Raw genomic sequence first — 27,790 nt, 5'->3', positions numbered from 1 at the left:
CTGCTCCCTGTAGGGACGCGGCTTGGACTGCTCCAGCTGCCCTACAAGAGGAGCTGGCATAGGTAACTTAAGTCTGTCTGTCCAAACTGGTCTCACACCCCAGTAAGTGCTCTGCATGAGTTATGTTGTTGCACCTTGATACCTGCCTCTACTTTCAGCTGCTGGCAAAGGCAGTTATTTCCTTGCCATCCTAGGAAGGGCAATACTGTGTGTCTTTGCTCTGATGTAGGAGCTCCTTCACATCTGTTCCCACCTCGTGGCTGTGTGCTGAGTTGGCAGTGCTTGTTCAAGGCCCTCAGCTGGGCTCTGGTGTCTGGTCTTTCAGACTGCTCTGAATCCCTGAAGGGTGGGGATGATAATAAAATACTCTTCTGAATCAGCCTTGCTGTACTGAAGTTAAGTACGACGGAGGAGGTAGAAGTGCTCTGGGGGTGGAACAAGGCTGCTGGTCTGGACTGGGTGGTGGTGGGTGTGGGGGTCTGTACATGTAGGAGTCTGCCTGGGGGTAGCGAAGATGTAGCCTCCTGGGTAGATGTAGATCTCCTGGGTCCTGATGACTCAGCTGCTGTGCTCTGCCCCATCCTGCTGGAGGAGGCGCGGAGTTGCCTGCGTGTCCACACTGGGACTCCTGCCGCAGAACACAGCTAGCCGTGAGAAGCATCTGTAATGTCTCCTCCCTAGTCACAGCCACTCCTCCGTGCTTCTTCCTCTTCCCTCTGAGCCAGGCCTCTCAAAGCTGGGTGCAGGAGCAGCCTGACCTCCTGTGCATGGATTGCTGGAGCTAACTGCAAATTGCTGCTGCAGCCCAGTGCAAGTGGCACCTGCTTTTCCAGCCCAGCAAGTGCTTCTGAGGAGCATCTTAGCAGAACTGTCCTTGTCCTGCAGCTGTCCAGAGACTGTATGTGGAAAGTTCCCTCTCCTTTGCTACAGCTGTGCAGTTCAGGTTGACTGGTACAGCTTTCCTCCTCCTGCCGATGACCTGGTTTTGGCTGTGTTGCTTCAAAACTTTCTCTTCCCCTGGGGGCAGTGGTTCACAGCCTCCCACATGGGACTTGCAGATGTCACAAGTAGCTGTGTAAAGGCTCACTGCTGTACTTATTTTTTTTCTTCCTCAGAAGTGAAAATAAGCCTCTGGCAAAACTTTGCCATTCCTTTCAAAAGTTGCTAAAGGGGAGAGCAATGGGGAAATGCACAGGGCTGCTCAGATTAGGCAAAGGCCACAGCTGTCCAGTCTGCAGAGCTTTTATATTATTTCAAATACTTTAAGGAGCCTTTAGATCAAAGCAGCTATTCCCAGAAGTTTTTCTGGTTTATTGGATTTTTAAAATGCTCCTAATGATACAGCCTCTGTTGTAGCTGGTTACTTATTCCTTGAGATGAAACACAGAAGTACTTTTTTCTTTCCCTCGAACTTCAACATGCCTGCAAAAGCTGAAGCTGTCCTAGGACTGACCCTGGATTAAAGTCAAAAATGTCTTCTAGCCCACGTGCGGGGTATGGGTTTGCCCTGCCTGACCTGGCTAGGGATGGGGAAGAGGAAGCGCCTGGAGCCGATTACTGTGACATGGATCTCCATAAAGGACAAAAATAACTCAACTCTAAAGGTGAGGCTGCTTGAGTTTAAGGAAAATCCTCTTCAGGCAGCTCCCACTGTCCACAGGCTCGTTGTCTATGCAGGCTCTGGTCAGCTCTGCCACTGTGCCTCAAATAATGCTCAGGTCCTTGTCTCTCAGAAGCATATTGGGATCCCCTTCAGGGCTGGTGTGAGGTCCTCCTGCACTGCACCAATGTGAAAACCCTGCCTGCAGGCCTGTCCCTGGAGGGAGATCTGACTTCACTGTTTCCAGCCACTCAGTTTTATGCTTTGAAGGTTGCTTTGGGATTAGCTGCAAGTGATACCGCAGCCAGCATCTCTTCTTTATGAAAAACTTCCAGTTGCAGACACTTGCTCCCTGGACACTTCACCAGTCCTGTTGGTACTGTTCCCATGCTTGGCAACAGTAGGGTAATTTTGCCTATTGCAAGCTACAGTATGAGATCTGGGCAAGCTGGTCTGCAGAACAATTAGTTCCTCTTTCCCTCTGTCCCTTGATTCTTGCTGGAAGAGAATCGTGTTGCTAAGACTGCCAACAGCAGCATAATTGTTCTTGCTTCCCAGGCTAGGGTACGCTACACCCTTGAATTCTTTCTGTGAGGTAGAGAGAGGGGATCTTCATTTAAAATGCCCTGTAGTGATGGTACTGCAGAGCATCTATGTTACAGTATGACATTATGGAACAGCAGGGGCTTGCAGATCATCAGTGTTAATCCTGATTGGCATTGGTGGGATGGAAGATGGTTGCAGCTTGCTCTCCATCCTATTTTCTTCTGCTTACTTCTGTCACTTGCGGGGAACTGCACAACCCTGTTTGTCACCAGGACTGACTTAAGCCTCTGTGAGCCCCTGTATCAAGTCCTATCTGTGCTGTTATCACCAGTTTGGGTCTGTCTCTAGAATACCAACAGTAACGAGTGTTTTGTGGTTTAATGCCAGGCAGGTTAGTCTTGATGCTTGGTTTGTTCAACCTTTTTTTTTAATTCATTCTTCCTCCTCCATGGAGTCCTCTATGCCTCCAGCCATGATCTTTGATCGCTATGTGGCCATCTACTACCTGCTGAGATACTCCTCCGTGCTCACCAGTGCCAGGATAGGCAGGCTCAGGGTGGTGTCCTGGGCTGGTCCAGGTGTCTCATCAAGCATTGCTCCACTTCTGCAATTAAGGTGACCATTACTGTCTGCATCAGGACTTGATCAAGCTGTCATGTATAGACATTGCATTCAATAACTGGTATGGCTTTGGTGTAGCCGTTCTCTTTCTGACTTTTGATCTCATCCTCATTTTCATGCCATATATTGCAAGGGCCGTTCTGAGCCTCACATCCCAGAGGGAGCATCTCAAGGCTTTGAACAACCACCTGTCCCACATCCTGGCAGTCCTGATCCTGGTTGTCTTGTCCATGGTTTGCTGGTATGCTTCCCCTCTTATTCACATCACGAACAATGTCTACCTGCTGGTCCCCCCCCATACTGAACCCCGTCATCTACAGCATAAAAACTAAAGAGATCCACAGGATCTGCCTCTCAGAGGCAGCTCTGCCCGAGACAGACACAGCAACTTCTGACTGAGGGAGGAGTTGAGGGGATGGGACTGCAGTTTAGAGGCAGCTCAGCTCTGTCGTTGCTTTAGCATTTCCTTGCATTGCGGATGTTTTGGATGGGGACTTCTTGAGTTATCATGTGGTATCCGTTGGGCTACGCAGTGAGTTGTTGTGTCTGGTGAGCAGAGTCAGCAACTCAATGTTATTACTTGAGCTGGGATCATTCATTGGGTACTATAGAAAGGTTTTGCTTTATTGAAGCTATTCTAGAAAAAGGCATCCTTGAAGAGAAGAGGCTGATTAGATCAGCTGTCCATCTCTTATCACAGTGTAAGTTCATCTGCTCAGCCCTGAGTTGAGCTAAAAGGCCAAATGTTTCACCTGTGCTATTCTCTGTATTTGATTGTTTCTTGTGATACTTATGACTCTGCAATCTTTTGTGTATTAATCCTAGTATGCTAAGTATCACTGTTCACTCATTATTTCAATGATACTGTTTTCAAAGAAAATCTCTTGAAGTCAAGAAATTGAGAGAACTAAAGAGAATTTTTACAAATAGCAAAACCTTACAAAAGTTTAGCTCCTTAACCATTGGAACAGTCGCCGCCTCCATCTGTAAGTCTAGATATGCTCCTTTCCTCTAAATAGCAAACGCTGACTGCTGAGTCTGCAATGGGGAAGCACTGACCTTACACTGCTCATGATGTCTTGAAACATCAGGCTGGCCCAACATTGCCTCAGTGTCTTTGTCTACCCCCTTCTGCTGTTCACTGTCCCACTGGGGTGAACCAGACCGAGGAGCTCCCCCAATGTCTCTGCTAGAGCAGCTGTGAGTTGTGTTGCAGGAGGGCTGAGGCTCTGCTTCAGCAAAGAGCTCCTGTAATCTATGCTGCAGATCACCAGCTAATTGGTTTCACCTCTGTAGCCCTGTTCTGGGGCCTGTGCACATCACCTCACTTCATGTTCTCCTCACATGAGTTATCACTTAGCTGGAGCTAGAAATTACTCCTCTCCCTCTGGCCAATGCACTTGCATTTGTCCCGCAGCTCTCGGAGCATGCAGGGGCCAAGGGCTTCTGCTGTCCCTGTGCCGATCCCATCAGGGTTCGCTGTGGCTGACAGCATCTTTCAGCTTTCCCTTGGCTCTGTCCCAGGCTGTGTGCTTGGTGGGTGCTCTTCACGTGGGACGCACACCTTACAAGGTGCCCCTTTGTGCAATGAATAACATCCATTTTCTTTCTGTATCCTCAAGGATCAAGATGAATTAGGGCAAGATCTGGGTGATGTTTTCTTTGCCACCACACATTAATTTGGATCATCCTGGATACTGTGGGCATGCTGGGCTGACAGTTCTAAATCCCTCTGAAAACATCCTGGGCAATGTTGCTGTGTGGGTTGGGGCTCGCTGGGGTCAGGAAGAGGTTCAGCTGTGGTGTGGGTCTCCTTAATCACGCTGCAGAGAGGACTGGGACTTGCATCTCCCTCCTGTTCCACAGCCCTTCGGGGACTCCTTGGAAGAGCCTGTAGCCACCTCCAGGATCTGCTCAGCGAGCCGATCCTTCCCAGGCAGCTCCCTGCCACCCCCTCCAGCCGGGACCCTCCTTCCTCACAGGAGCAAGGCACCAGGATCACAGCATCATAAAGTCAAGAATCATGTAGGCTGGGAAGGGAGGTCTGGGGGCCTGTGGTCCAACACCCCACTCAAACCACAGTCCTTTGGAGTGAGGTATTTGACACATAACACATTTTTAACAACATCTCAGAGCCTATTCAGGCTCTTCACAAGCCATTGCCTTTAAAAAAATAAAAAAGTCCATTTTCATGCCCTTTCCTTTGCCAGCTCACCAGTCTGTCCGGGCCATTCAGGGCTGAGTTGCAGGGTCATGGGGAGGTGGCAGGGGCATACTGGCCCCGTGGCTGTTTACCACAGCATTCCCAGGCTGTAGCAGCGTGTCCCTCCGCTCAGCACGAAGCCACGTACAAGGGCAGTGCGAGCTCCCGGCCGGGCTCATGCCAAGCCAGGCCATCGCTTGGTGACCTGGCTCTGCCACCCTGAAAGCACATGCAGGAGCCCTCCCGACGTCCCATGCAGCCGTTGCCTGGCCTGTGTCCCCTTTCTGTGGACCCAGCAATCTGCAGGCTGTCGGCAGCAGCATCTCAAGAGGGGCCGGGCGGGCTGCTGCAGGCTTGCCCGTTGTTTGCGACCGGGCTGGCCCGTTCCCCAGGGCTGGCACAGCAATGCTGGTGCTGGCCCAAAAGCGGGGTCGTTCGCCCGGTGTGCAGACGCCAATTAACACACAGAGCAGAGGTATTTTAGTCCATGTCTGCGCAGAGATGGGTGCTAGGTGGTGAATCCACAAAGCTAACACACCTGCGTACAAAACTACAGAATATTTATTTTACTACATGATTAGTATAATCCCGCCTAATTTTACACTTATTGGTTAGTGATTAACATTTCATACACTATTGGTTTAGCATGTTAAAATTAGCCTCACTTGCTATGCGAATTAGCATGCATGCTCCATTCAGGTGCGGGGGGCAAGTCTTTTCAGTCCTCACCTGAGTCGGTGGTCGCGATCTCCCCTTGCCACATTTACCTTTCACCCAGTTACTGCAGTTTTATCAGAATTCATGTTTTCTGGCCGCCATCCAGTCTTTGGTGCCAAGATGTTCCCTTTCATCAGTCCAGTAGCTCTTCTTCAAGGGTATAGCTGTTATTTTTCTACAATTTGTTAATTAAACAAATACTCTTATATCTTTTATCTCCCTCCCAAATTCCTTTCCGGAGCACAGGTGGTTTGTAGTTCTGCTCAGTGGAAAATTTTCACTTTCTGCAGGCTATCACTGGGTTGCCCGTGGGGCTTTCACAGAACAGTTATAAGCAGCCATGTACTGGCAGACCAGTGAGGGAGGCTGGCAGTGACTCCCTACTCTCTTTCCGAACCCTGCTCGCCCGGCAGATCTTCAGGAAGGTCTGGGCTGCAAGGTGAAAGCATCAGGCTAGAAGAAGGAGCTCTTCCTACTGCATTTTCATGCTGCATCCTGCTGCTCTGTCTTCTGGCACTCTCCTCACCATAGCCAGGCTGCGTGAGCAAGCTCCTGGGGGACCTTCTCCCTGCGTAGGATGCTTGTACTAATTCCTGTCACTGGCGGTGGCGTTCCCATTGTCAGAGAGGTGGAGACTGTACATCTGCAGGGGGTCAGGTACCTGCCTGCTCCGCGTGACGATAGCCATGGCTGCGGGGTGTTGCCAACTCAAGCTTGCAATGTCCCCCCTCATTTTCTTGGAGGGGGACCTGATCGTGGAGGCAGATTTCCAGTCCTGTCCAAAATGCCTCTGCTTACAGACCGTGCGCTGCTGTTGCTGCTGCTGCATCTTCAGGCTGGGAATCTCCTCTTTTCCACACGGCTCTTGTGGACCATGATTTCTTACACTGCATAAGGTAAATTGCCTGTGCTTTCCAGTGCCTCGGTCCAGGGAGTGAGGAGCACTGATTCCCCTCAGTCCAAGCGCACAGCAGCATCACCCCACTTCCCCATCTGCTCTTGCTCTGTCACAGGGTGCTTCCAAGCTGTCTGCGGGTTTGTTTCTTCTCCTTTTTATGGAGTTTTGGATGCATGTATGTAACTGATCGCTGCAGCCTGAGCAGTCCCTGCTGTGGTTACATACAAGCCAAGATCACCTGGAAGGAAGGCTCTGCGTTGGATGTGGCTCCTGGGTCTCAGGAGCTAACTGCAAGAGCTGAAAAGCAGAGCGGGGACATCAGCCAGCGGGGGATGTTTGGCTCCTTTTGGTCTCCAGCCAAGAGAGAAGGTAACCAGTAGAGTTGACAAGATGCTGCTGTAGTTCTAGCTATGATGGTCTGCTACAAGTTTGTAACATCTCTTTTTGTCCTCCTAATATAGAATACAATAGAATATTTCAGTTGGAAGGGACCTACAGTGCTCATCTAGTTCAACTTCTACTCATAAAAGAAAGACATGCTTTGGGGCACACAAAGCTTTCTGCATGTCTCATAGAGAAGCCAGATGCTCAAACTGGGGAGTAGAGGCAGAACATGGCCGGGAGGAGCCCAGTGCACAGCAAGACCCCACAGAGATGTAAACAAGGAGCCCCAGCACAGCAGAGGCTTCCAGTCCTGAGCATCAACCCACGGGTAAGCACTTGCAGGCCAGGTGGCTGGCAGTGCCCTTTCCACTGCAAGGGCAGCATGGAGACCAGGAATGCCACCAGCTTTACCTGTGGACGTTTGTCTGTAAGGCTCCTGGTCAGAGAGGCTGCTGGAGGGGCTGGCCTCTGGCCAAAGGAGCTCTCTTCTCACAGCCTACATGCAAGGCACAGAGGGAAAACAACTCTCCTATGAGCCCTCTGCCAGAGGACCTTATCCAGCACCCTGGGCAGTCGGCACAGAGACGCCCGTTGCTCTGTCTGGCTCTGCAGCAAGTGCTGGCCAAAGCAGGGGTGATAAAGGAGGGGTCAGCTGTACTGGTAGGAAGCTCTGCGGGTGCTGCCAGTGCTCCCCAGGGGCTCCACGGGCTGCTCCATGCCACTGGACCAATGTGTAAGAGGGAACTTTTCTCACCCAACTGTAGACCTACTGCCAAGATCATAGTCTTTGTCCAAATGCTTAGAGCAAGAAAACTGCAAGAGCTCTTTGGTGCCAATCACTGAACTAAGGTTTTTCTAAAATAGTGATAAGACACAGTTACAGTTTTCAAATCTCCCATGTTTAGTATGTGCAGAACTATTTTTATAAGCAGCATACTCTTTCTGAAAACTACATTACAATGCTGCAGCTCATGTGATACAGAGAAGGAGAACCCCAAAATGAGCTGCTTTATAGATGTCTTCTGTGTATGACCTTACCTTAAGATAACCGAGCACCCATCTGCTGGGGTCTCCAGGACCTGAACTTTGTGGCGTCTGGTCCATGTCCCTATTTGACATCTGTGTTCTTTCAGCTTTGGCTTCACATCTGTCACATTTACATGTGTTTGCTATGTCCTCTTAGACGTGTTACTTTGATTTCTTTGATATTTCTTTTTCACTGCAGGCAATCTCTGGTACATCATATCTCTCAAGAAGTCCACCTCCACACCAGTCACATTTATCCTTACGGGCATCTGAGGGCTGGAAACTGTCAGCATCTGGCTCTCTTCCCTTCACCTTCATTTGTGTTGTGTCACTTCTGGGGAACATCACGATCCTGTTTGTTGCAAGGACTGATCCAAGCCTCCACGAGCCTGCGTACCAATTCCTATCCATGCTGGCCACCACCAGTTTGGGTTTGTCTCCGTCTACAATGCCAACTGTGATGAGTGTATTCTGGTTTGATGCCAGGCAGGTTAGTCTTGATGTTTGCTTTGCTCAATCTTTTTTAACTCATTCATCCTCATTCTTGGAGTCCTCTGTGCTTCTGGCCATGGCCTTTCATCGTTATGTTGCCATCTGCTACCCGCAGAAATACTCCTCCGTCCTCACCAGTGCCAGGATATGCAGGATCAGGCTGGCTGCCCTGTGCAGATGTGCCTTAACAACTGTCCCCCCATTTGTGTTATTAAAAGGATTGCCCTTCTGTCAGTCCCATGTCCCCTCCCACGCCTACTATCTGCATCAGGACCTGATCAAGCTGGTGTGTGCAGACATCACATCAATAACTGGTATGGCTTCGCTTTAGCCACTCTCTTTCTGACCTTAGTCCCCATGCTCATCTTTGTGTCATATATACTGATTGCTAGGGCCATTCTGAGCATCACGTCCCAGAGGGAACATCTCAAGCTTTGAACAACTGCCTGTCCTGTATCCTGGCAGTCCTGATCCTGTACATCCCCATGGTTGGCTTGTCCATGGTTCACCACTATGGCCAGCATGCTTGCCTTCTCACTCACGGCCAATGTCCACCTGCCGATCCTTCCCATGCCGAACCCCATCATCTATGGCGTAAAAATGAAACAGTTCTTCAGGAGCATCCTCATGGTCCTCTTGCCGGGGTATCCCTGTATGAGGCAAGGACAGGTCACAGCTGTGGGACGAGCCCTGGTATGACGTACCTGTGTGTCATGGGCCCAGTCAACATCTTAAATGCACACATCTTCCCACTGCGCATCCTCTGGGTGAAAATGCTTCCTACGTTAGTGATACCCTGTGATTCATTAGGGGCTCTGCTGACTGAGTCTACGTGCAAGGATAGCTGACAATGTCTGCTCAAGTGACCAAAAGGCCAGACAGAGACCAGAGGGGCAGTGACAAGGTGGGGAAAACCAACCAGGCTCATTCCTCTACACCTACTGCTCCTAAGACCATCAAAGGCGTTGGTTCAGCCATTGTCCCTGTTTGGAAACTAGAGCAATTCATCAGAAGAAACTCTCTCCAGGACACTATGCAAATTCCTGGATTATTGCCTGAATGGGTATAGGATTTTTGTGGGTTGCCTGCAGGAGAATTTGAGGACTGAACAAGAGAATTATGGAACCGTACAGGATTTATCACGGGATGTTTAGCGGAAGGGCTGACAGCAGGAATTATTGGGAATTATTAAGGGATTATTAAAGGAATACGTGTGTTTGCGGGTATGCGCAATCCACCAGTGAACTTCTGGCCAAAGCAGAGAGCAGGGAGAGTGAGAGGTCTAGGGTTTGGGGTCTGGGGTCTGAGGTCTGGATTGGAGGGACCAGGGGTCTGGGAGATGTGTATAGGAGAGACCAAGGGTTGGGAGAAGCTTCCAGAGAGATGGACTGTAGTGGGGTCCCTGCACTGCTGTCCATAGAAACAGGTCTGAGCAATTCATGCTGTCAGTGTGGGTCCACCCCAGTCCACTGCGCTGGGGCACCGTGAACACAGCCACCAAACAGGCTCTGAAAATCCCAGCCTGGAAATCCCCTGAGCCAGCGGTCAGCCTCGAGGTGGGCAGTGTTTTGACAGTGAGCTCAGATGAAAAGGAAAAAAAAAAAAAAAAGCCCCATTTGAGGCAGTCAGACGATGTCTCAGGAGGGCAGCCAGGCAGCAAGCAGGCATCGGGACGAGGTGGGCGTGGGGGTCGGGAAAATGGGGGCTGCTTTTGCACACTGACTCCTTTGGAAATGTCAAGATATTCAGGGAAATGCCAGTGCAGCAGAGATGTCAACGAAAGGTTTGCCGAGGGCGAGAGGAAGACGAAAGGGCAGCGAGCACGTCCACAGCAGTCTGAGCAGTGTGGGTGCTCTCCCTCTCGCCTCCGACTGCAGATGAGCTGCTGCTTCTCCATCCGCCGGGGAAGCTGAAGTGCCCCGGGCTGGGGCAGATCTGGAAAACCCTGGCTCCGCAGGCGATTTTCTGGGGTGTGGAAGAGGAAGGTCAGTGAATCTGGCCGTGTTGGAGGTTGCGCTTTGGTTTGTGCAGCTTTCTGAAAGGATGGGATGATCGCTGGAGACCTTGCAGGACAACGAACTCTAGGGGTTGAGTATTTTCAGTAATTTCTCCCAAATCTGATTGGTTTTCATCCCAGAAATGGTGGGGTTTAGTGCAGGTGGAAGCTGCGCACACAGGTCGTCCAGGAAAATGTGAAGAGGCTGAGGAATGCCGTGCCCAAACCGATGGGTTGAAAACGAGAAGGCGGCTGGTCTGCAAAAGACTGCTGTGACCCAGGTTGTTGGATGAGAAATGTTTTGGGGATGTTGTTAGAGCTGAGGATGAGACCGGCAGCACGGAGGGGAAGATGTGCACAGTCTCGGGCAGGCTGTGCCCCACAAGGATGGCCAGGACTGGAGCCGCAGTGGTGGCCAGGGCTGCAGCCTGCCGGAGCAGGCGGGGATGGAGAGCCAGAGGTGGGCAGCTGCCAGTAGGGACGGAGAATTTGGTAGCAAGATGAAGAGAAACTTTTTGGTCTCAGCTCTGTCCCAAAATACCTTTCACTCTGCTGTGATGTTTGGCTTTTGTCCAGGGCTTATGGCTTTGCCCAACCAAGAGCTCTATAGACATGTACAGGAATATTAAATTTCCTCTGATGTCCATGGTAATTATTTCAAGGAAAGAAGCAGTGCCACTGAACAGAACTACAACTTTTTAAAGATCTTTATTCTGTAGGGTTTTTATTTTCTTTTTTTTGTTTGCTTGTTTGTTTTTTGGAGTTGAAAGCACTAGACTTCAGCAAAGTGGACTTGGTAAAACTGAGATAGTGATATCTCATGAGGAAAATGTCTAGGAGCATATTTTTCGGGAAGCTATGCAGTTCATTAAAGATGCAATAAAAAGAGCATTTTTTTTCAAACCCCGTCAGTAGAATGAATAAGCAAGAAGGGCACTAAAAATCATCATGCATAAATCACCACCTTTGCAGTGATCCCTAGCATGAGAAAAAAACCATGAGCTTTTGAGCTTGGTCAAACTAGGAATGATTTACAGAAAGAAATAGCAAGAGCATATAAAGCAAAAACAGAAAGGAAGGGGAAAGCAAGAAGAAATTTGCATTTAGTTAGACACACAGATTAATGTAAGAACTGCTTTGTTATTCAAATGCTAGGGAAGCATATTGAATGATGAATGATATGAACATGCATGACATTTATCATTTTTTTAAATTACAAATTATTTTTCCCTGAAATAGTCTAACATCAGCAGCAAAGTAAGAAATCAGGAGAACCAGGAAAAAAAAAAAGTTTGAAAGTTAAGAAAACAGATGGCTTTAAATTACAAGGGCAGTGTAAGGGCAGGGTGACGTTCCCCTTAGAGCACGTAGAGAGCGGGCAGGAGCGGTCCAAAGGTTGGCCGATATCTTTGGGAATGAATGGAAGATAAATGAGAAAGAAAACCAGGCTGGAAGAAGGTAGCCCTAGGGCCTGACTTCAGAAAGGTGGAAAAGGGTGAAGAAGCCATAGGGGATTAGAAACCAGTCAGATTAACATTTATTTCCTGAAAAATACTGAAACAGACAAACCAAATATTTATGGAGCACGTATGGCATATCAAGGAAATAAGTAGCAGTGACCATGAATTTCTTAGGAACAAATTGTGACAAAGCAATGTAATTTTTCCCTTAGATGGGGTAACACGCCTTGCTGACAGGGAAGAAACAGAAAATTAAATCTGCCTTGACTGTAATTATGCTTTTGACACATTTCACATAACATATTCACAAACAAGAAAGGAGAGAATGATCTAAATGAAACCACCACAGAGTGGAGGCAAAACTCACTGGAAAAAAGACTTTTTCAAAGAAAAGTTATCAATTATTCATTGTCAAAGATGAAGCAAACAGGGATTTGAAGGAAGCTATCTTATTTCTGCAGTTATTCACTTTTTTCATTAATGAGCTTTTAAGAAAATAGAGATTTCTTTGGGTCTGAATGTAGTCATTGTTATGTCACTTTGGGTACATAGATCTGATCTTGCTTAAAAGATCTGGCCTTTAATCAGTGTATTCCATATGAATGTACCAGGCTGACGTCTTCTTTATTATTCTGCCTGACTATTTAAAATTTTGTGTCTAACTCCAGCATCCTTCTGGCAATTGGATAGGGATACTGCTTATTAATTTGTCAGTGAGAACAAGGCAGGAGGACTGAAAGTACAATGGGGAGAAGGCTGAAATTCAGAACTGTCCTGACACGCTGGATGTGAAACTAGAAATAAAATTCACGCTGTTGGGCTGGTAGGAATGGGAGGATTTATGTCAGTAAACACTAGTACCAAACTGGTTAGTCTGGCAGTGATATTAACCTACAGGGGTTTTTATATTACTTTTTCAAAATAGAAATAGAGTAGCACCTCTGTAACAAAGCTTTGGGAAGTACCAGAGATGACAAGGCAACCATGAGTCAACAATGTCACGCTTTGCTAAAGTAAACAAGAAAATAAAGCCTAAAGTGAAGACTATGTCAGAAAGTATGAGCAGGAGTGTTGTACCCAGGGCACGCGGAGTAGCATTGCCATTCTTCTCAGCACCAAACCCACAGGTGGGGGCACCTTCTGTAAAGGAACACAAAGACCCGTTAGCAAAAGGAGAGCAACAAAATAATTCAAAGTCCACAGAATATGAAGCATGATGACTCCTTTCATGCATGACATTTTTTGGAGAGGTATGGAGGTGCCATCCAGGAATGTTAGAACAGATTTACTAAATACCCTTCTGGGTTGGTTTGGGTAAGCTGGTGCCTTTTAGGGTGGCAGATGGACTACAAGATCTCCTGAAGTTCCTTCTATTCCTACTTTTCCTGTTTCCATTGAAAATTTCACATTAGATGTATATTTCACACCACTGTCCTATGCACCTTATTTGTTGTATGTGTATTTTGATATTCCTTATCTACATATAGGATAGCATCTTCTGCCTAGTGAGATGCTGATTTTCACTAAGCAGTGATACAGGGGTTTGAACTCCTTGGTATTATTTCAGTAATATTAAATACTTGGTTCTTGGTAGAGACCCACCATCACTCTTGGCCTTCCTGTATTTTTGTCAGCAAATTACATAGGCAGATTGGATTTCTCAGCTGTTAAACATAAAGGTGTGTTTGTTTGTTTATCTTGAACACCCTGGGTTTAAGCCAGACTTTGTGCCCCATGAGTCTCTCACCCAGGCTCAGTCTGAGGACCCGACTGACTTTGAGCAGAAATGTTATTACAGTAATATTGTGTGTTATTATTGGATGCACACAGAGTTTCCCATCGGAAACCCCCATGCAGACAAGGTATCCCCTTCTGGCCCCTCTCTCTGTGAAGCCATGAGGACCCCTAAAAGCACAAATGATAAAGCAGAGAGGGGTAGTAGCTGAGTGCTATCAGAGGCTGTTATTTACATCAGCACATTTTATAGAAAGAAGGCTCTTCTGCAAGCTTCATCTTCCAACTACATCCTTGGGGCTAATAAAAGAAATTATCTCTCTTCTGAAACAAAAGGCAGGGTCAGCCAGCTAACATCTGATAAAACCACATTTTTCAGAAAACTGCGTCATTAATGGTTGTTGTTTGCTGGAGGTAAAAATGGCCCAGCATTAAAGCAATCGGCTTTTCAAAAAAATTATACATAACCGTTTTCTAATACTGAATCCATTGCTCCCAATAGCAAAACTGTGTCCTCCTGATGAATGAAGATGAAATAATTACTGATGTGGAAGCTATCCTTTTCTAATGGGTGAGTCACCTTGATCTGATGACTGTCAGTGTCAGGGGCACTGCAGAGGTCAGCAATAAATGTCGTTGGGGCCCCATAAGGGTTTATTTCCCAGAACTTGGAGTAATTATGAGATAAGATGGATAATAACATCCCACATCACACTGACCACTTGGACAGAGATCATCCTTCAGCTGGATATGTCATTGCACCTGGAAGGAGAGGCAAAAATAGCAGTTAAGCATTGAATTTGAAAGTGGCCAAAAGCAGGTTTTCTGTACCCAAGGAAGTGCTTCAGAAAACTCACCCCACTATCTTAAACATGATCTTACTATCCAATATCTCTTCTATTTTCTCATCAGATGGGTTTGCTTCAGTACTGCCTGTTTCTTGACAGATATAGCTAACACATAGCAGGGAAACTTCTCCCTTGGTTCTGTCAACTAGCACTAGCAGCCCCCAGTCTGGCTGTCAGAGCAAATTACACCGAGCACTCAGGTTATTGAATATGGCCCAAATCTTAGTATCCCATATGCAAAACAACTGGCATTCATTGCTCCAGGAGGAGCAATACACTCTGTGACTACCCAGTTCAGTTTGGGTCACAGAACAACCTTGAAGGGTATGAATTCCAGCCCCGCAAAAGTGAAGGTCTTGATTTCCAAAATGGGAACGTGGTTAAAAAGAAAAGCCTAGGAACAATGTGAATGTGCCCTGGTTTTGAGATTTTTTTTCCCCTTGTGCCAGGTGCCATCTGGGATTTTCCTGGAGGTTTCCCCAGTCCTGGACACTTGAGAGTCCAACTCTGCTGTGCTCCGCTTCCCAGCTTCTGCTTTTTAGAGTGGCTCTTCTCCTGGGTTACACTGGGAAACTACTTATCCAGTCACAGCTGAATGCACCTTGGGCAGATCGTAAAAGTCGCCGATTTGAACAAACAGGCTGAAAACAGGAACAAACACACACATTCGTAGTGCATAGATCCACCGACGTCTACTAACTGTGCTTGGGATGAAAGGGCCAGCTTGTGAGGCTTCTGCATCATAGTGTGGCAGATGCTGTGCTCTCATTTTCCTGTCAATAAATTATGATAGAAATAACAATCAGAGCACAAAATGGAAAAAAAGGTTTTAGGAAAAACTCACTTGTTTGGGGCCAAATGCCATAAGCCTCTAAAAGATGTCCATCTAGTTGCATGTAGTTACCTTCCTCATCCAGTGGCGAGTCAGACACCGCCCGGAGCTTACCTGGTCTGTGCTGGGCATCTTAGGATGGGACAGACAATCCCTCAGCAATGCTTATTTCTCCCCCATAACTATGAGGGAGGCAGTTAGCCCCATGCCAGAGAGTGATGTGGTTGATGCTGTGTTTTTAATGGAGAGATGTCCTCTGTGCCAAAGAACGCATATAAGATGCTGATATCCTTCCTGTCTTGGTGAGGTGGTAACAGTTTAAGGTGAAAAAGTTCCTAAGCATAATAGCTACCCAAAAGAACAACTCTGGACCAAGACATCCAGGTCCCAAACTGCCCCATCGCTGCAGCAGGCACAGACCTACCTGGCATCTCACCTGCTCGATGTGCTTCAAATGCTCAAAGGCGTGCGCAGCAGAGGCCCCATTCTCGCCACTGGCAGCCTCAAAGCCACCCTGTCTACCTCTGCTCCTTCAGCTTGGAGATGTGTCTGTCACTGTGTCTCCATGTCCATGCCTGCACATGCACTGCGGTCCAGCCGAGGCTGTGCATGCAGCCTGGAGAACACCTCAGCTCAGCCAAAATCCGCGGCGTCTGGGGACCTGAGCTGCTGTCCAAGCACTCACACCTGTGCAGATCTCCACTAGATCTCCTCCAGCTGCAGCCTAAGCACGCAGGGCCCTTCTCGGGCACCACAGGGGGGCTTCTGTAACCTGCGGGTGTATCTACACCCAGTGACGGGGACCGCGAGGAGGCTCAGCACCTCCTGCAGCATCTGGACAGTCCTCAGCCTCCTGCTGCATACCTGATGCCGAGGGCAGCCTGGGGAAATGAAGGGAAGATCTGCATGGCCGCTCTCCGGACGCAACGTGAGCAGACGCGAGCTCCCTGCTCCGTGCTGTGGCACGGATGTCGTGCAAGCGTGTGCGCAGGACATCAGCGACACGGGACACGTGCCCTGCGAGGAGGGAGGTCTGCAGGTGTGTTTGCAGCACTGGCGCAGCTGTCACTGCAGCTGAGCACAGGCAAGGCTGAACAGCCTTCCAGCTAGCATTTGGCATTTTGTGACAGCACGGAGTTCACTGCAGGCAGAGAGTGTCTCCCGAGAAGCTGGGAGCACTCAGGCAGTCAGCTCCGGTGAGCTAGGTTTTGTCAAGGCTAGACTTGCCATGTTACCCAAGCCGTCTGACTTCTTCCATCTGTGCTGTGCAGAAGTTGCTCTCAGGCAGAAAGACACATGAATCGAGGATGAAAGGGCTCAGGGGAATGGGAATCTGATATTTTCTTCTAGTTTCAGTCATAAGGTTCACCCATTCCTCTGCACAAGGGACAAGATGTTTTTTCATGCAATGCATCTTACTAAACCCAAACGCTTCTCTCGTTCACGTCCCTGTGACTCCCAAACCCCAGCAGCCACATTAATTTAACTCTGTATTTACAACCATGCTGCGGAGATTGGCACAACAGCTCGCTGCCTTCTCTGCAGAGCTCAAAAGCGACCCCAGCGGGGAGGGATCTTGCTGGGTGAGTTTGCTTTCCCCCCATTTCCAGCAGAATGAAAGAGTCCCGGGGTGGAGGTCAAGAAGCAGTTTTCTTCGGAATCCGCGTAAGCAGGTGCACGTTCTGCAGTGGTGATATTTAACCACTGGAAGAAGTTAGTGGAAGCATTAGGAACATGCTGAATTCTTCAGCTTTTGAGGTTTTTTAGAATTTGTCTGAATAACTTTTTGGAAGATGATTTGGAGAAAAACAAGCTGCTGGGTTCAATACAGTTCAATTCAGAGAGAGCATATGGAGTCATGACCAGTCTAGAAAGGTTTCTGGTATATACCAAATGTAGTTTCTGCCTGTCTCCCTATATGACTGTAAGCCAAGGTCCACTGAAAAACAATATTGAAAGTGTCTTTGGATGGGGGCCCAGGGCTTACGTGTGGCTTTTAACAATGAAGGAAATGGTCAAGGAAATATTTCAGAAGTACTATGTTAAGGGTATGTTAACAGTATGTTAAGGAGTAGCATTTTAAGTATTCTCAGTGATTTCTCCCAGATCTGACTGGTTTTCATCCCAGAAGTGAGGGGGTTTAGTGCGGGTGGAAGCTGCACGCACAGGGTGTCCAGGAAAACGTGAGCAGGCTGAGGAACGTTGTGCCCGAGCCAGGACTGGGACCAGCAGCATGGAGGGGACGGTGTACACGAAGCAGCATATCCTCTCAACATGCTCGGACAGAAAACGGTGAGCTTGCAAGACTCTTGCTCTGACCCATAGCTCACTTTCTATGGTCCTATGTAGCCTTAAATAGACTTTATTGCCTGCAGCAGGGAGTCGCTGACGCCCGTGGGTGCCAGTCGCCTGCTGAATGGGTCTCAGGTGCCACCGAGCTGCGACGGCTGCTGTTGGGCTGCTGCTGCACCCCACCTCCGGTCTGCACCGCCGAAACACGGGGCAGGGCAGGTCCTGCAGCCTGCTCTGGTGTCTGACCTGTGCGGCGGCAGTCAGCCCCGTTTGTACCCCATCCCTTTGATTTCCCCCCACCCCTGTCCTCCCCAACACCCCTTTCCCACCTTTGACCCTTGCCCTGAGGGTTCCTTTATCAGTTTTGCACAGTCCCACAGGACCCTCAGATATCCCAAACCCTTTCGTCCATCATTTCCCACTTCTTATCAACTACAAAGGCCAGGCTGACCCTCTCCAAAGCTGAGCTTGGAGTTCCTCAGTGGCCCTTCAACTAGTGGCTGGAAAGTTTTAGTCTTTGCTGTTGTCTCCATTACCTATCAGGTTTGCTCCTCTGTGTGTTTTGTGTCTTCCCCTGGTACTTCTCTTCCCTCTGAGCTGCAAAGGTCTTGACCTGACAACCTCAACGAAGCAGATGCTCTCACCTTCCACATACCCTTGCGGGGACTAGAAGGATTTGGGGAAGAGGCAACAAAAACCACCAAAGGCTTAAAATAATTTCCAAGCAAGGAAGCGCTGGGTGAACCAGGACTCCCCAGTCTGGAAGAGGGGTGATGGAAGGGATGGGGAAGGGCTCTGTAAAATCTTGAGTGACTTGAAGAGGACATTCAGGTGTAATTGCTTGCCGTCTCTTTTAATACAATAACTGAGACACATTAAATAAAATAGCAGGTGGCAAATTTAAAACCAATTACAGGAGGTGTTTTTCATTCAGCAGGATTAAGCTTTGGAACATTTTGTCAGAGTGGACCGCAAACACCAAAAGTCTGCAGGTGCTCAACCGAGCAGTAAGACAAATCCACAGGAAAAAAAAATCCATTAAGGAATATTCAAGACAAAACACTGCTCTTGGTTCAGGAAGCTCCGGAGCCTCAGATCGATAGAAGTTAGCAGAGAAATGATCCCCCTGTGCTTGCTATGCAGTTATTCCCTTCCTGAACGCTGCCCAGGTCACAGCATCGGACGGCTGGACCTTGAAGCTCTCCCCAGAAGCACAGAGCTTCCTCAGGGGCTGTTCACCTGCCCAAGGAGCAGCAGACCACTCTGCAACCACAGCACCTCCCATCCCAAACCAAGGACAGTGAGAAAGAAACTGCCTGGAGCCTGGAGGCGTGTCCAGCCCCGTGGAGCATGTCTGAGTGTGTGGCAAGGAGACAGGACATCGGGCTAGGAGAGGCCATGGAGTTTGGAAGGCGGGAGTCTTTCACTGTCATCTCGCCCTGGACAACCATGGTGAAACAGCCTCCTTGCCGCTGCATCCTCTCACCTTGCAGAGGAGCTTTGCACCAGGAGCGGCTCATCTGTGATGATCCCAGTGCCAGCAAGGCACTCAGACTCTGTAAAGCATCATTTAAAATGTTATTTATTAGCGCTAACACTACAAAGAGAGGACAGCATAGATAATCTTACATCCTTTCAGATGCTGGGAACCCCGAGTTGTGCGGGGTGGAATGGGTCTCTGGTCAGCATGCAGCATGCCGTGCAAACCTCATCCGAGAAAGCATTACCCCATTTTGGTCATTCAAGCTATTATAAGAAAATCTGTCCCCATAACCAGAGCTTCAGCAAAGAGACCTTGATGCAGGAGGAAGAAAGGGCAAGCAAGGTGGTGGCGACTGTGGGGCCACAGAAGACAACATTGCATTTCCTATCCATCCCATTACAAATCTGACACTTTCTCCCCTTGTGAACGCATTAGAGGAGGAACCTTTGTAATAAGAACCAAAAAAAGCAGGATACATGTGCAAGCTTCTGTCAGCCTGTGAGAGGACTAGCCAGGATATGGACGACATTTCAGAGTGCATTTTGCAGACACTTCACCCAGAATATCTCCTCCAGCAGAGCTGGGACCAAGCGCTGGGTCACTGCACGTACGCAAATGGGGTGACTGCTGTCCTTGGAGGGTCCGACTACCACCAGGTAAAACCAGTGTGGGCATGGGCTTCTTTCAGATGAGCAACGGAGAGGTGCTGCAGAGTGGGTAAGACGCAAAATGGGGGAAACAGATGAAGTGTGTCTGCATTATCGCTACCCACACCACAGCACATCTCTGCTTGGCAGCAAAGAGGAGACACATAACACATTTGTGTGCAACAATACCACAGGGGCAGCTGGCCTGCAGGTGATCAGAGCAGATCAATACAGCAGTTTCATCTGGCCACAACACATGAATGGACCTGAAATGCCATGCAAATCCAACAGCAGGTGGAACTAGCTCTGCCCACCCCAGGCTTCAGCTCCCAACCCCCAGCAGGTTGTGAGCCTGCTGCTTGGCGTCACCCAGCAGACTGCAGCAATTCTTCCATGCATGCAGAGGCAAAGCCAGGGCTCAAGAGACTTATTTCTTATTTAGACCCAACGCTACCTTGTATTGCATGAGTGCAAGGAGGTTTCTCTAGCGCCTGTATGTACAGCTCCTTGCGCAGGGGGACTTGATCCCCAACGCCTGTCAGCTGAAAGCAGATTTGACTCTGATTCCCTGTTGGTTGCCTGTTCCCCCAAATTCCTTTATTCACGGTCCGTGGTGGGTTTCAGAGACCTCATAAGTGGCTGTTTGTGGACTCAGTAAGTCTGGCTTGGGTTTTCTCCCCACAGTCAAAACTGAGCCTCAGCTGCAGCAGAATTTGGGAAGTTTCCAAAATGCGACGGGCAGGAACGTTGCCATGAGGTTTCATACCTCAGATGGCACTTGCAGAGCCTGATCTTGATGCTTAGAGGTTTCGTTACATGGTACTCAAGGGCAAAGTAAGGAAATAGTGTTTAATCCTTTCTCTCTGTTCTAATTAATATGTTAACTCATGGGGTTTTTATCCTAGTTACAGGAGAGTTAGAAAATATTAGATCTAGAAAGGATCACTGTGATGGTTTCTTCTGACATCCTGCATCACACTTCCAGAAGAATTTCATAACCAATTTACTCATCAAAACCATCGTATGGGCTTCAGGCAAAGCATACATCTCAGAAGAATTTCTGTTCTTAGATTTACGGTTCCAAAAGATGAAGAATTTGTCATCTGTCCTTTTTTATTTTCAGATTTGCAAAGTAGCAGTGTCTCATTTCATCCAATTTCTGTGTAACTTCAGTTTCCAGTTACTGGGTCATGTTGTGCTTGTGGGTTATACTGAAGAGTCATCACTGTCAACCACGCACCGACTGGTGGACAATTTTTAGATCAATTCAGCTTTTCTTTTGCCAATCACGTAGTCTAAACTAAATAAGTCCTTCAGTAAGAGACTTTCCCCAGAGAATAAGAAAAAACTCTCTCCTTTGATATGGACTAGATGATCGTTGTAGGTCCCTTCCATCTGACATCGTCTGTTCTATTCTGTATAACTCTGCAAGGTTTGATCTGATATAATGTTCATCAGCAGCACTCTTCCTGAAGTTTCTGGACCTCCATTTCCCTGGAAAGATCTCTCCCTTGTAGCAGTGACTCTGTTGTCATGCAGGGATTCAAGGGTTTCCACTCGGGAGAGATGAACCAGCAAGCCCTGTGTCCCCGGTTCCCCGTCCCACACACCAGCACTGGCTGCCTCGTCCAGGCTATTCCTCATGTCGCACATGGGGCACTCTGCATTGCCACAAGATTTATTCCTGCAGCTCTCTTTTTCTGAAAGATCTTTCTCTCTGCTGATACCTCAGGTGAAATTTGCATTAAATTTATATTTCGATTTTTTTCAAGACATTACTCAACTCTTATCTATTGGATGAACAATTGCAGGTGTTATTGGATAACAAGTTATATTTACCATGAGTAAATTAAAACATCCTCAGTACTGTAATCCACCTTCCCAAGACAAAATCTGGATTACGGGGCGTGCAGAAGTCTAACTCACTGCTGGATGGACGTGTGTGACCTAATCATGATTTATGGCCTTAAACCAGTAGTATTTAAAAAAAACATTGCTATTGGGAACTTCTAACATATTGAGGTAGCTGGTAAATTTCAAAACTCCTTGATGCTTTTGTCTAAATTTTTCTCTCATCGTGAATATTTTATCCCATAGTCATCAATGAAAAGGGAAAAATAATCAGCAGCACATTCATTACCCACTGCTATGAACTTGGGTAATTTATGAAATTGTATCATCTGCATATATAAGTATGCGTAAGTCTGTTTTCCGGTTTGTGGGCAGTACACTTATTTTTTGAGGTTTTTTTATTTCGGTGTAGATGCTCCCCGGTCCATCATGTGGTTGTCAACAGCTCCAGCTTCTCCTGTTACACGTTCATCCTGGCAGGCATCCCGGGGCTGGAGGTTTCCCACATTTGGCTCTCCATCCCTTTCACTTGCATTTACATTGCGTCCCTCGCAGGGAACTGCACAGTCCTCTCTGTCATCAGGACCGATCCAAGCCTCCACGAGCCCATGTACCAATTCCTATCCATGCTGGCCATCACTGTTTTGGCTTTGTCTCTGTCTACAATGCCAACTGCGATCAGTGTTTTCTGGGTCAACTACAGGGAAATGAGTTTTGATGCCTGTTTTGCTAAGCTTTATTTTGTTCATTCCTTCTCCTTCATGGAGTCCTTGGTACTTCTGGCCATGGCCCCTGATCGTTATGTGGCCATCTGCTACCCGCTAAGATACTCCTCCATCCTCACCAGTGCCAGGATAGGCAGGATCGGGCTGGCTGCCCTTTGCAGATGCCTCTTAGGAGGGCTGCCATCACTCTTCTTGCGGAGAAGCTTGCCCCTCTGCCAGTCCCATGTGCTCTCCCACACCTACTGCCTACATCAGGACCTGATCAAGCTGGTGTGTGCAGACATCACATTCAATAGCTGTGGTCATCCTCATAGTGGTACCAGACCCATTGCTCATTGTTTTGTCATGTATTATGATTTGTAAGACAATTGCCAGCATCGCATCCCAAAGGGAGCATCTCAAGCTTTGAACAACTGCCTGTCCCATATCCTGGCAGTCCTGATCCTGTACATCCCCATGGTTGGCTTGTCCATGGTTCACTGTTTCAGCAAGCATGCTTCCCCTCTCGTTCATGTCCTCCTGGCCAATGTCTACCTTCTGGTTCCCCCCATGCTGAACCCCATCATCTACAGCATAAAAAACAGGGGCATCCTCAAGGTCCTTATGCCAAGGAAGAGCTTCTGCCTTGCACCACAGCACATAAAGTACTTTTGCTAACTGCTCACCATAAACTAGTGGGATGAACTCATTATGCTGTGTACACCATTGTTACTAATTGAATGCATACTTCTGGGTGAAGATAGAAGCAATGAATATTCAAATTAATTTAAGTCATTGTCCATGCTTCTTTATTCTGTGATTTATCACAGAATTTTCTCTACTCTGTGAGGCGTGTTGTATTTCCACTGCCCACTGAAGGAATTCATGCTCCAGAAAAACTTAAATATGCAAGATTTTTTTTCTCATGGCCTCTGAGGTTGTAACATGTCTTGCTCAAGTATTTCTAATGAGTACTGCAACGAAGAATTAAACTGCAGTCTAGAAAATAATTGAACATATGATTAAATCTATGTGATTAGTCACATTGTTTGCATTCACCCAGTAAGAAGTCATTCAGTCACCAGTTATGAAGCCATTGGGAATCAAATAAAGCACAAGTCTTAAACTCCTTTGTATCCTACCTAAACGTGGGTGATTGCAATGGTGGATGAATGGATGGGTGACTGGATGAGTATTTGCCCACTTGTTTTTCATGGATGCTCAACTCTGCCTTAGGGAGTATAGTCTTACCAGGCAAGCAGTACCTGGGTAACCTCATCAGTAATACCACGTAAGGTCAGGATGACTTAGGTAATGTTATCAGAAATATCAAATTTGGACAGTGATGTAGCGGAACTGGGGCCAATGGAGAAAAAAAGTAATGAGAGGCAACTTGTTTACCTGGGAGAAGATTGGAGTGGAGAAAGGAAAAGTCAAAGGCAGTGAAAAGGAGGGTCAAAAAAATAGTAAAAGAGATAATAAGGCAAGAGATAATGACCTCTATATCTGGAGCAGAATCAAAACCCCAAAACCATGCCACAAGAGTCAAAGCTGTTCCTGTGCTCAGGAGGCCTGGGGGAGGCAGTCTGCTTTCCCTGGCTGACGGAGGATACCTGGGTGAATGGATCAGTAACCTGGTATCACCTTGTCAGCACCTGCCCCACAATTTGGAACAGAGTGGTTGCTAAATGGCTTGCTTTAATGGTACACCATAAATACTCTCAAATCATGAAGCTGTGACGGCCATGTGATAAAGCCATGCAGATGTGCACTCACTCTCCCTATGTAACGAGCACACCATCCGTCGCTCCTGCCTCCATGTGTCTGATATGCACTTTAGCAGGAAGAAAAACTGTGCAGCAGACTTTGGGTGGCTGATTCTCCAAAGAATGCCCTATCTAGTAAAATCTATAAGGCACACGTGTTCCTGCTTTTAAGTTATTGTTATGACATATCTAATACCTTTGTATACTTTAAGCAAGAAAATCAGTCACTTGAGGGATTGAGTGCCTCTGAGAGCTCCCAGCAGTGGCAGATACATGAGAAAGATTGTACTGAAGCAGTTACCAGTCTCGATTGAAAAGGATAGAAAGTTAAAATGGGAAACAAGGTTTTATAGTTGAAACCTATAACGTCCTTAAGATCAAACACGCTTCCAGTCTGAAGAACGAGTGCTGGGTGCACCTAGCATCCTGTACCTGAGTATGTAACAGCACAAATTTATCTTAGACTTGTAATCTAATAGAAGAGTTTCTTTTGGAAAGCTGTGCATACTCATTAATACAGCTGGGAATTGGGATGGCGTTACCATGGGTCCCCTGAAGCAGACAGACTCCCTGATGCCTGTGGCATTATGTGGGGGCACATCTGTGAGGGTCCGGATGAGGGGTTGACTCCATACACGTTTTGTTGGAGAACTGTCTGTCTTTATTTATTTTCCCCCAGTAGGTTAAATGTGCCAGCACAAAATGAATTTATACAGTTCAGTTAACTGGCTCAGAGCCTTAATGTCTACTTAGATCAGGTTTCTCTGGCCCTTGTCCCATGGAGTTTTTAAAATTTCCAAGGACTGAGGTCCCGCCCCCATGAGGAAGAATTTTTCCTTTATTGTCCAACCGAATTTTCCCATATTGCAACTTTTGTACCCGTCCTCTTGTCTTTTCAACTCTGATGAGTCTGACTCCATTTTATCTGTAATCTCTTTCAGGTATCGGAAGACTTTAATTAGAAACCTCTTTTGCCGCCTTTTCTTCTGGTTAAAAAAGCCCAGTTGCTTCAGCCTCTCCTTGTGTGTTGTGAGCTCCAGCCACCTGAACGTCTTAGCGGTCTCACCTGGACTTGCTCCAGTATATCATTACTTTTGCTTGTATGGAAGGATCCGCAACTGATCAAAGTACTCCAGATGCAGTCACACACTTGCTGATTAAAGGGAAAAAAAAAAAATCTCTTCCCTTGACCTGCTGGTTGCACTCTCACAAATGCAGTCCAGTCTGCAGTTGGTCTTCATTGCTGCAAGGGCACACCGAGGACTCATGTCCAGCCTGCTGTCTACCAGGCCCTTTCTGAAGAGCTGCTCTCCAGCCAGGCAGTCTCAGTCGGTACCACTGCAGGGGCTGTTCTGTCCCAGGTGCAGGAATTTGCATTTTTTTATGAACCTCATGGGACGCAGTTGAGAATTTGCAGGTGCAATTTCTCACTGTTTAGACAGGGCTCAGCCCTGTGAAGCGCCGGGTGCCCAGACCTGACTCAGTGGTTCATAAACGCCCCACCAGAGATAGGTGAGTCCCTAAGCACTTTAAGCAACCCACCTCCCAAGCCCACATCTCTTTCCGCACTTCACATGTCGGGGTAATGAAGTCACTCTGAACTGAAGCAACATAAAATCCTTAGTGTGCCCCAGCAGCTCCTCTGTAAGGAGCACATTATTTCAGGCGTCTCTTAGGCACACAGACATGCATATATGCCTTAGTCACGATGACTCACACTTGATACAGAAACAAAAATGAGCAAATTTTAATTCTGGAAGACATGATTCATTAGCATAAGACCGTTATTTATTTCTGTCATGATGTTGCCCAAAAGGAATGCAACAGGCTCTATTTCAATGTGTATTTGCTCTCTACTTGCACCTGGACTGGGGAGGTTTAATAAGGTCTATTGCCTAGCAGCCAGTGGAATGAAAGGCTTGGCACCTAAAGTCCATTAAATACCTTTGAAAATCTCTGTCTAAAATGTGAAAGCCACAACACTGCTAATTGGTAAGCTTCATGCACAAAGGGGAAACCTCTCAAAGAATACTGCAAGCCGTTCTCTAGTTGTTGCATCCATTTCAACTAAGCTGACATTGAAATTAATAGACGACATCTGCCTGCTTCCCTTCTACAGGCAAAGCGCAGTCCTCTTTGAGTGGTCATGATTTAAGCTTTCTCAGTTAGACTAAGACATCCTGGAGCTGAAGGTGGTAGCTCAAACCTCCAGAAAAAAAAAAAAAAAAAAAAAAAAGCAGCACCATACTTAAAGGTTTGTGAGCTGCAGCCCCCCTACCCATCTGTTTGCTGGGGATCTCCTTTGGGAACAAGCCCAGAGACCCGAACTCACAGCCTGAAGAAGTGGCTGGAGACTGATCCATCCCATTTGAATCCGTTCCCCAGGAGAACTTGCCTTTCTTGCTCTGTGCTTTTCTGTCTGTGATTCTGTGATTTTACACATCTTCCCCCTTTTTTAATGACAGGTTGACCTGTGTGTGTGTTTTGTTTTCACAGAGCAGCTTATACAACCACTGTTTACGGTGACAGCCCTTAGCGGCACCATCTTCCAGCCTGCCAGGTTGCACCTCCGAGGGATGGAGCAGCGTGTGAGAATGACAGCAGAGACCTGCCTCAATTCGAATAGCATCTGCTTTTATAAGTACCTAGGCTGAAGAACAAATGAGCTGTATCTTCAAAGTGCAGAAGTTCCTGGTGATTTAGGGTGGATTAATGTCATGGTACTCAAACCGAAACACTGCTCGGTGATCCAATGCTGAAGATAGATCCGAGTGCTTTTTTGAAAACCAGCATATATGAAGAATTTTCAAGCTGAGTACCGAAACAATGAGATAGCAAATATTTCTAGTCACTTTTGAACATTTAGGCCATTATATGACCACAAAGAGCATTAAAACCCAGCAATAATAACAAAATCTGGGGCTTCAAGAGATGAATTCTGTACCTTCTGTGCTTTGCCTGACGTCAGGGCTGCTAAGTTCAAACATATAACTGCTGTATGCTCACGTATCTTCAGTTTCCCCACGCATAATATCACTGGAAATAAAGTCAGAATACACCAAGATAACAGATACAGACAACCTCCAGTTACTGCAGTGCCTGGACACTGCCATGTCTATAGGGTAAGCCTAGAGTCCAGGCTTACAAAATGACAGGTACCCAAGGGAAAGGACCCAGAAAGGGTTAACACTTGCTGTAGGACTAGATCCACGGTGGGGATTTTACACATGGAAACACCAGGCTCTCCTGAAGTTCCCATTAGACTCCAGTCCCCAAGGCGCTGTTTCAAGGACGTTACGAACGTGGGAGTCACCAACCTGAGAGATGGTGTCTGAGAGGCCAGGGCAGCTCTTTACGCAGGTTTATTTCTTGCATAATGACTGCGACAGCCAAATCACCCTGGGTCGGTGAGACGGGGAGCTTGAGTTATTGGCACTTCTAATTCTGGCTTTCAACAGGAATAAGGAGCACTTCAGTTGTGAGATGGTTTTGCTTTCTTTTTAAAGCTTATAATCAGGACACAAAAAAAAGGGTTTACCTTTCATCAGGAAACTTTTTCCCAGGTCAGACTGCAGGTGGGTGCCTTGCCTTCACTTCTCTGGGAGGGTCAGTTTAAGTCTACCTGTCCTCACCCCTTCTCGGCTTTTTAATGTCTGCCAGAAGAACCATCCTGGGAAAACGCAGTGCAGC

At 47.4% G+C, this 27,790-nt stretch overlaps 1 protein-coding gene across 1 annotated transcript; it reads left to right on the top strand.

Moving 5' to 3' along the window:
• Positions 1-1,526: 1,526 nt before the first annotated feature.
• LOC309587065 (uncharacterized protein) lies at positions 1,527-23,012 on the top strand (the record flags this gene model as incomplete). The annotated part of the gene is given in 7 exon segments (XM_082304945.1): positions 1,527-1,604; positions 8,195-8,789; positions 8,792-8,917; positions 8,920-9,271; positions 22,043-22,648; positions 22,650-22,756; positions 22,759-23,012. Coding segments are annotated over 7 exon segments (2,118 nt in total).
• Positions 23,013-27,790: the final 4,778 nt, after the last annotated feature.

Source organism: Platalea leucorodia (genome assembly GCF_965183815.1).
Source record: "Platalea leucorodia genome assembly, chromosome: 2".
NCBI classification, from domain to species: Eukaryota; Metazoa; Chordata; class Aves; order Pelecaniformes; family Threskiornithidae; genus Platalea; species Platalea leucorodia.
Note: the sequence above shows the minus strand (reverse complement) of the source record. Positions and strands in the feature narration are given on the sequence as shown.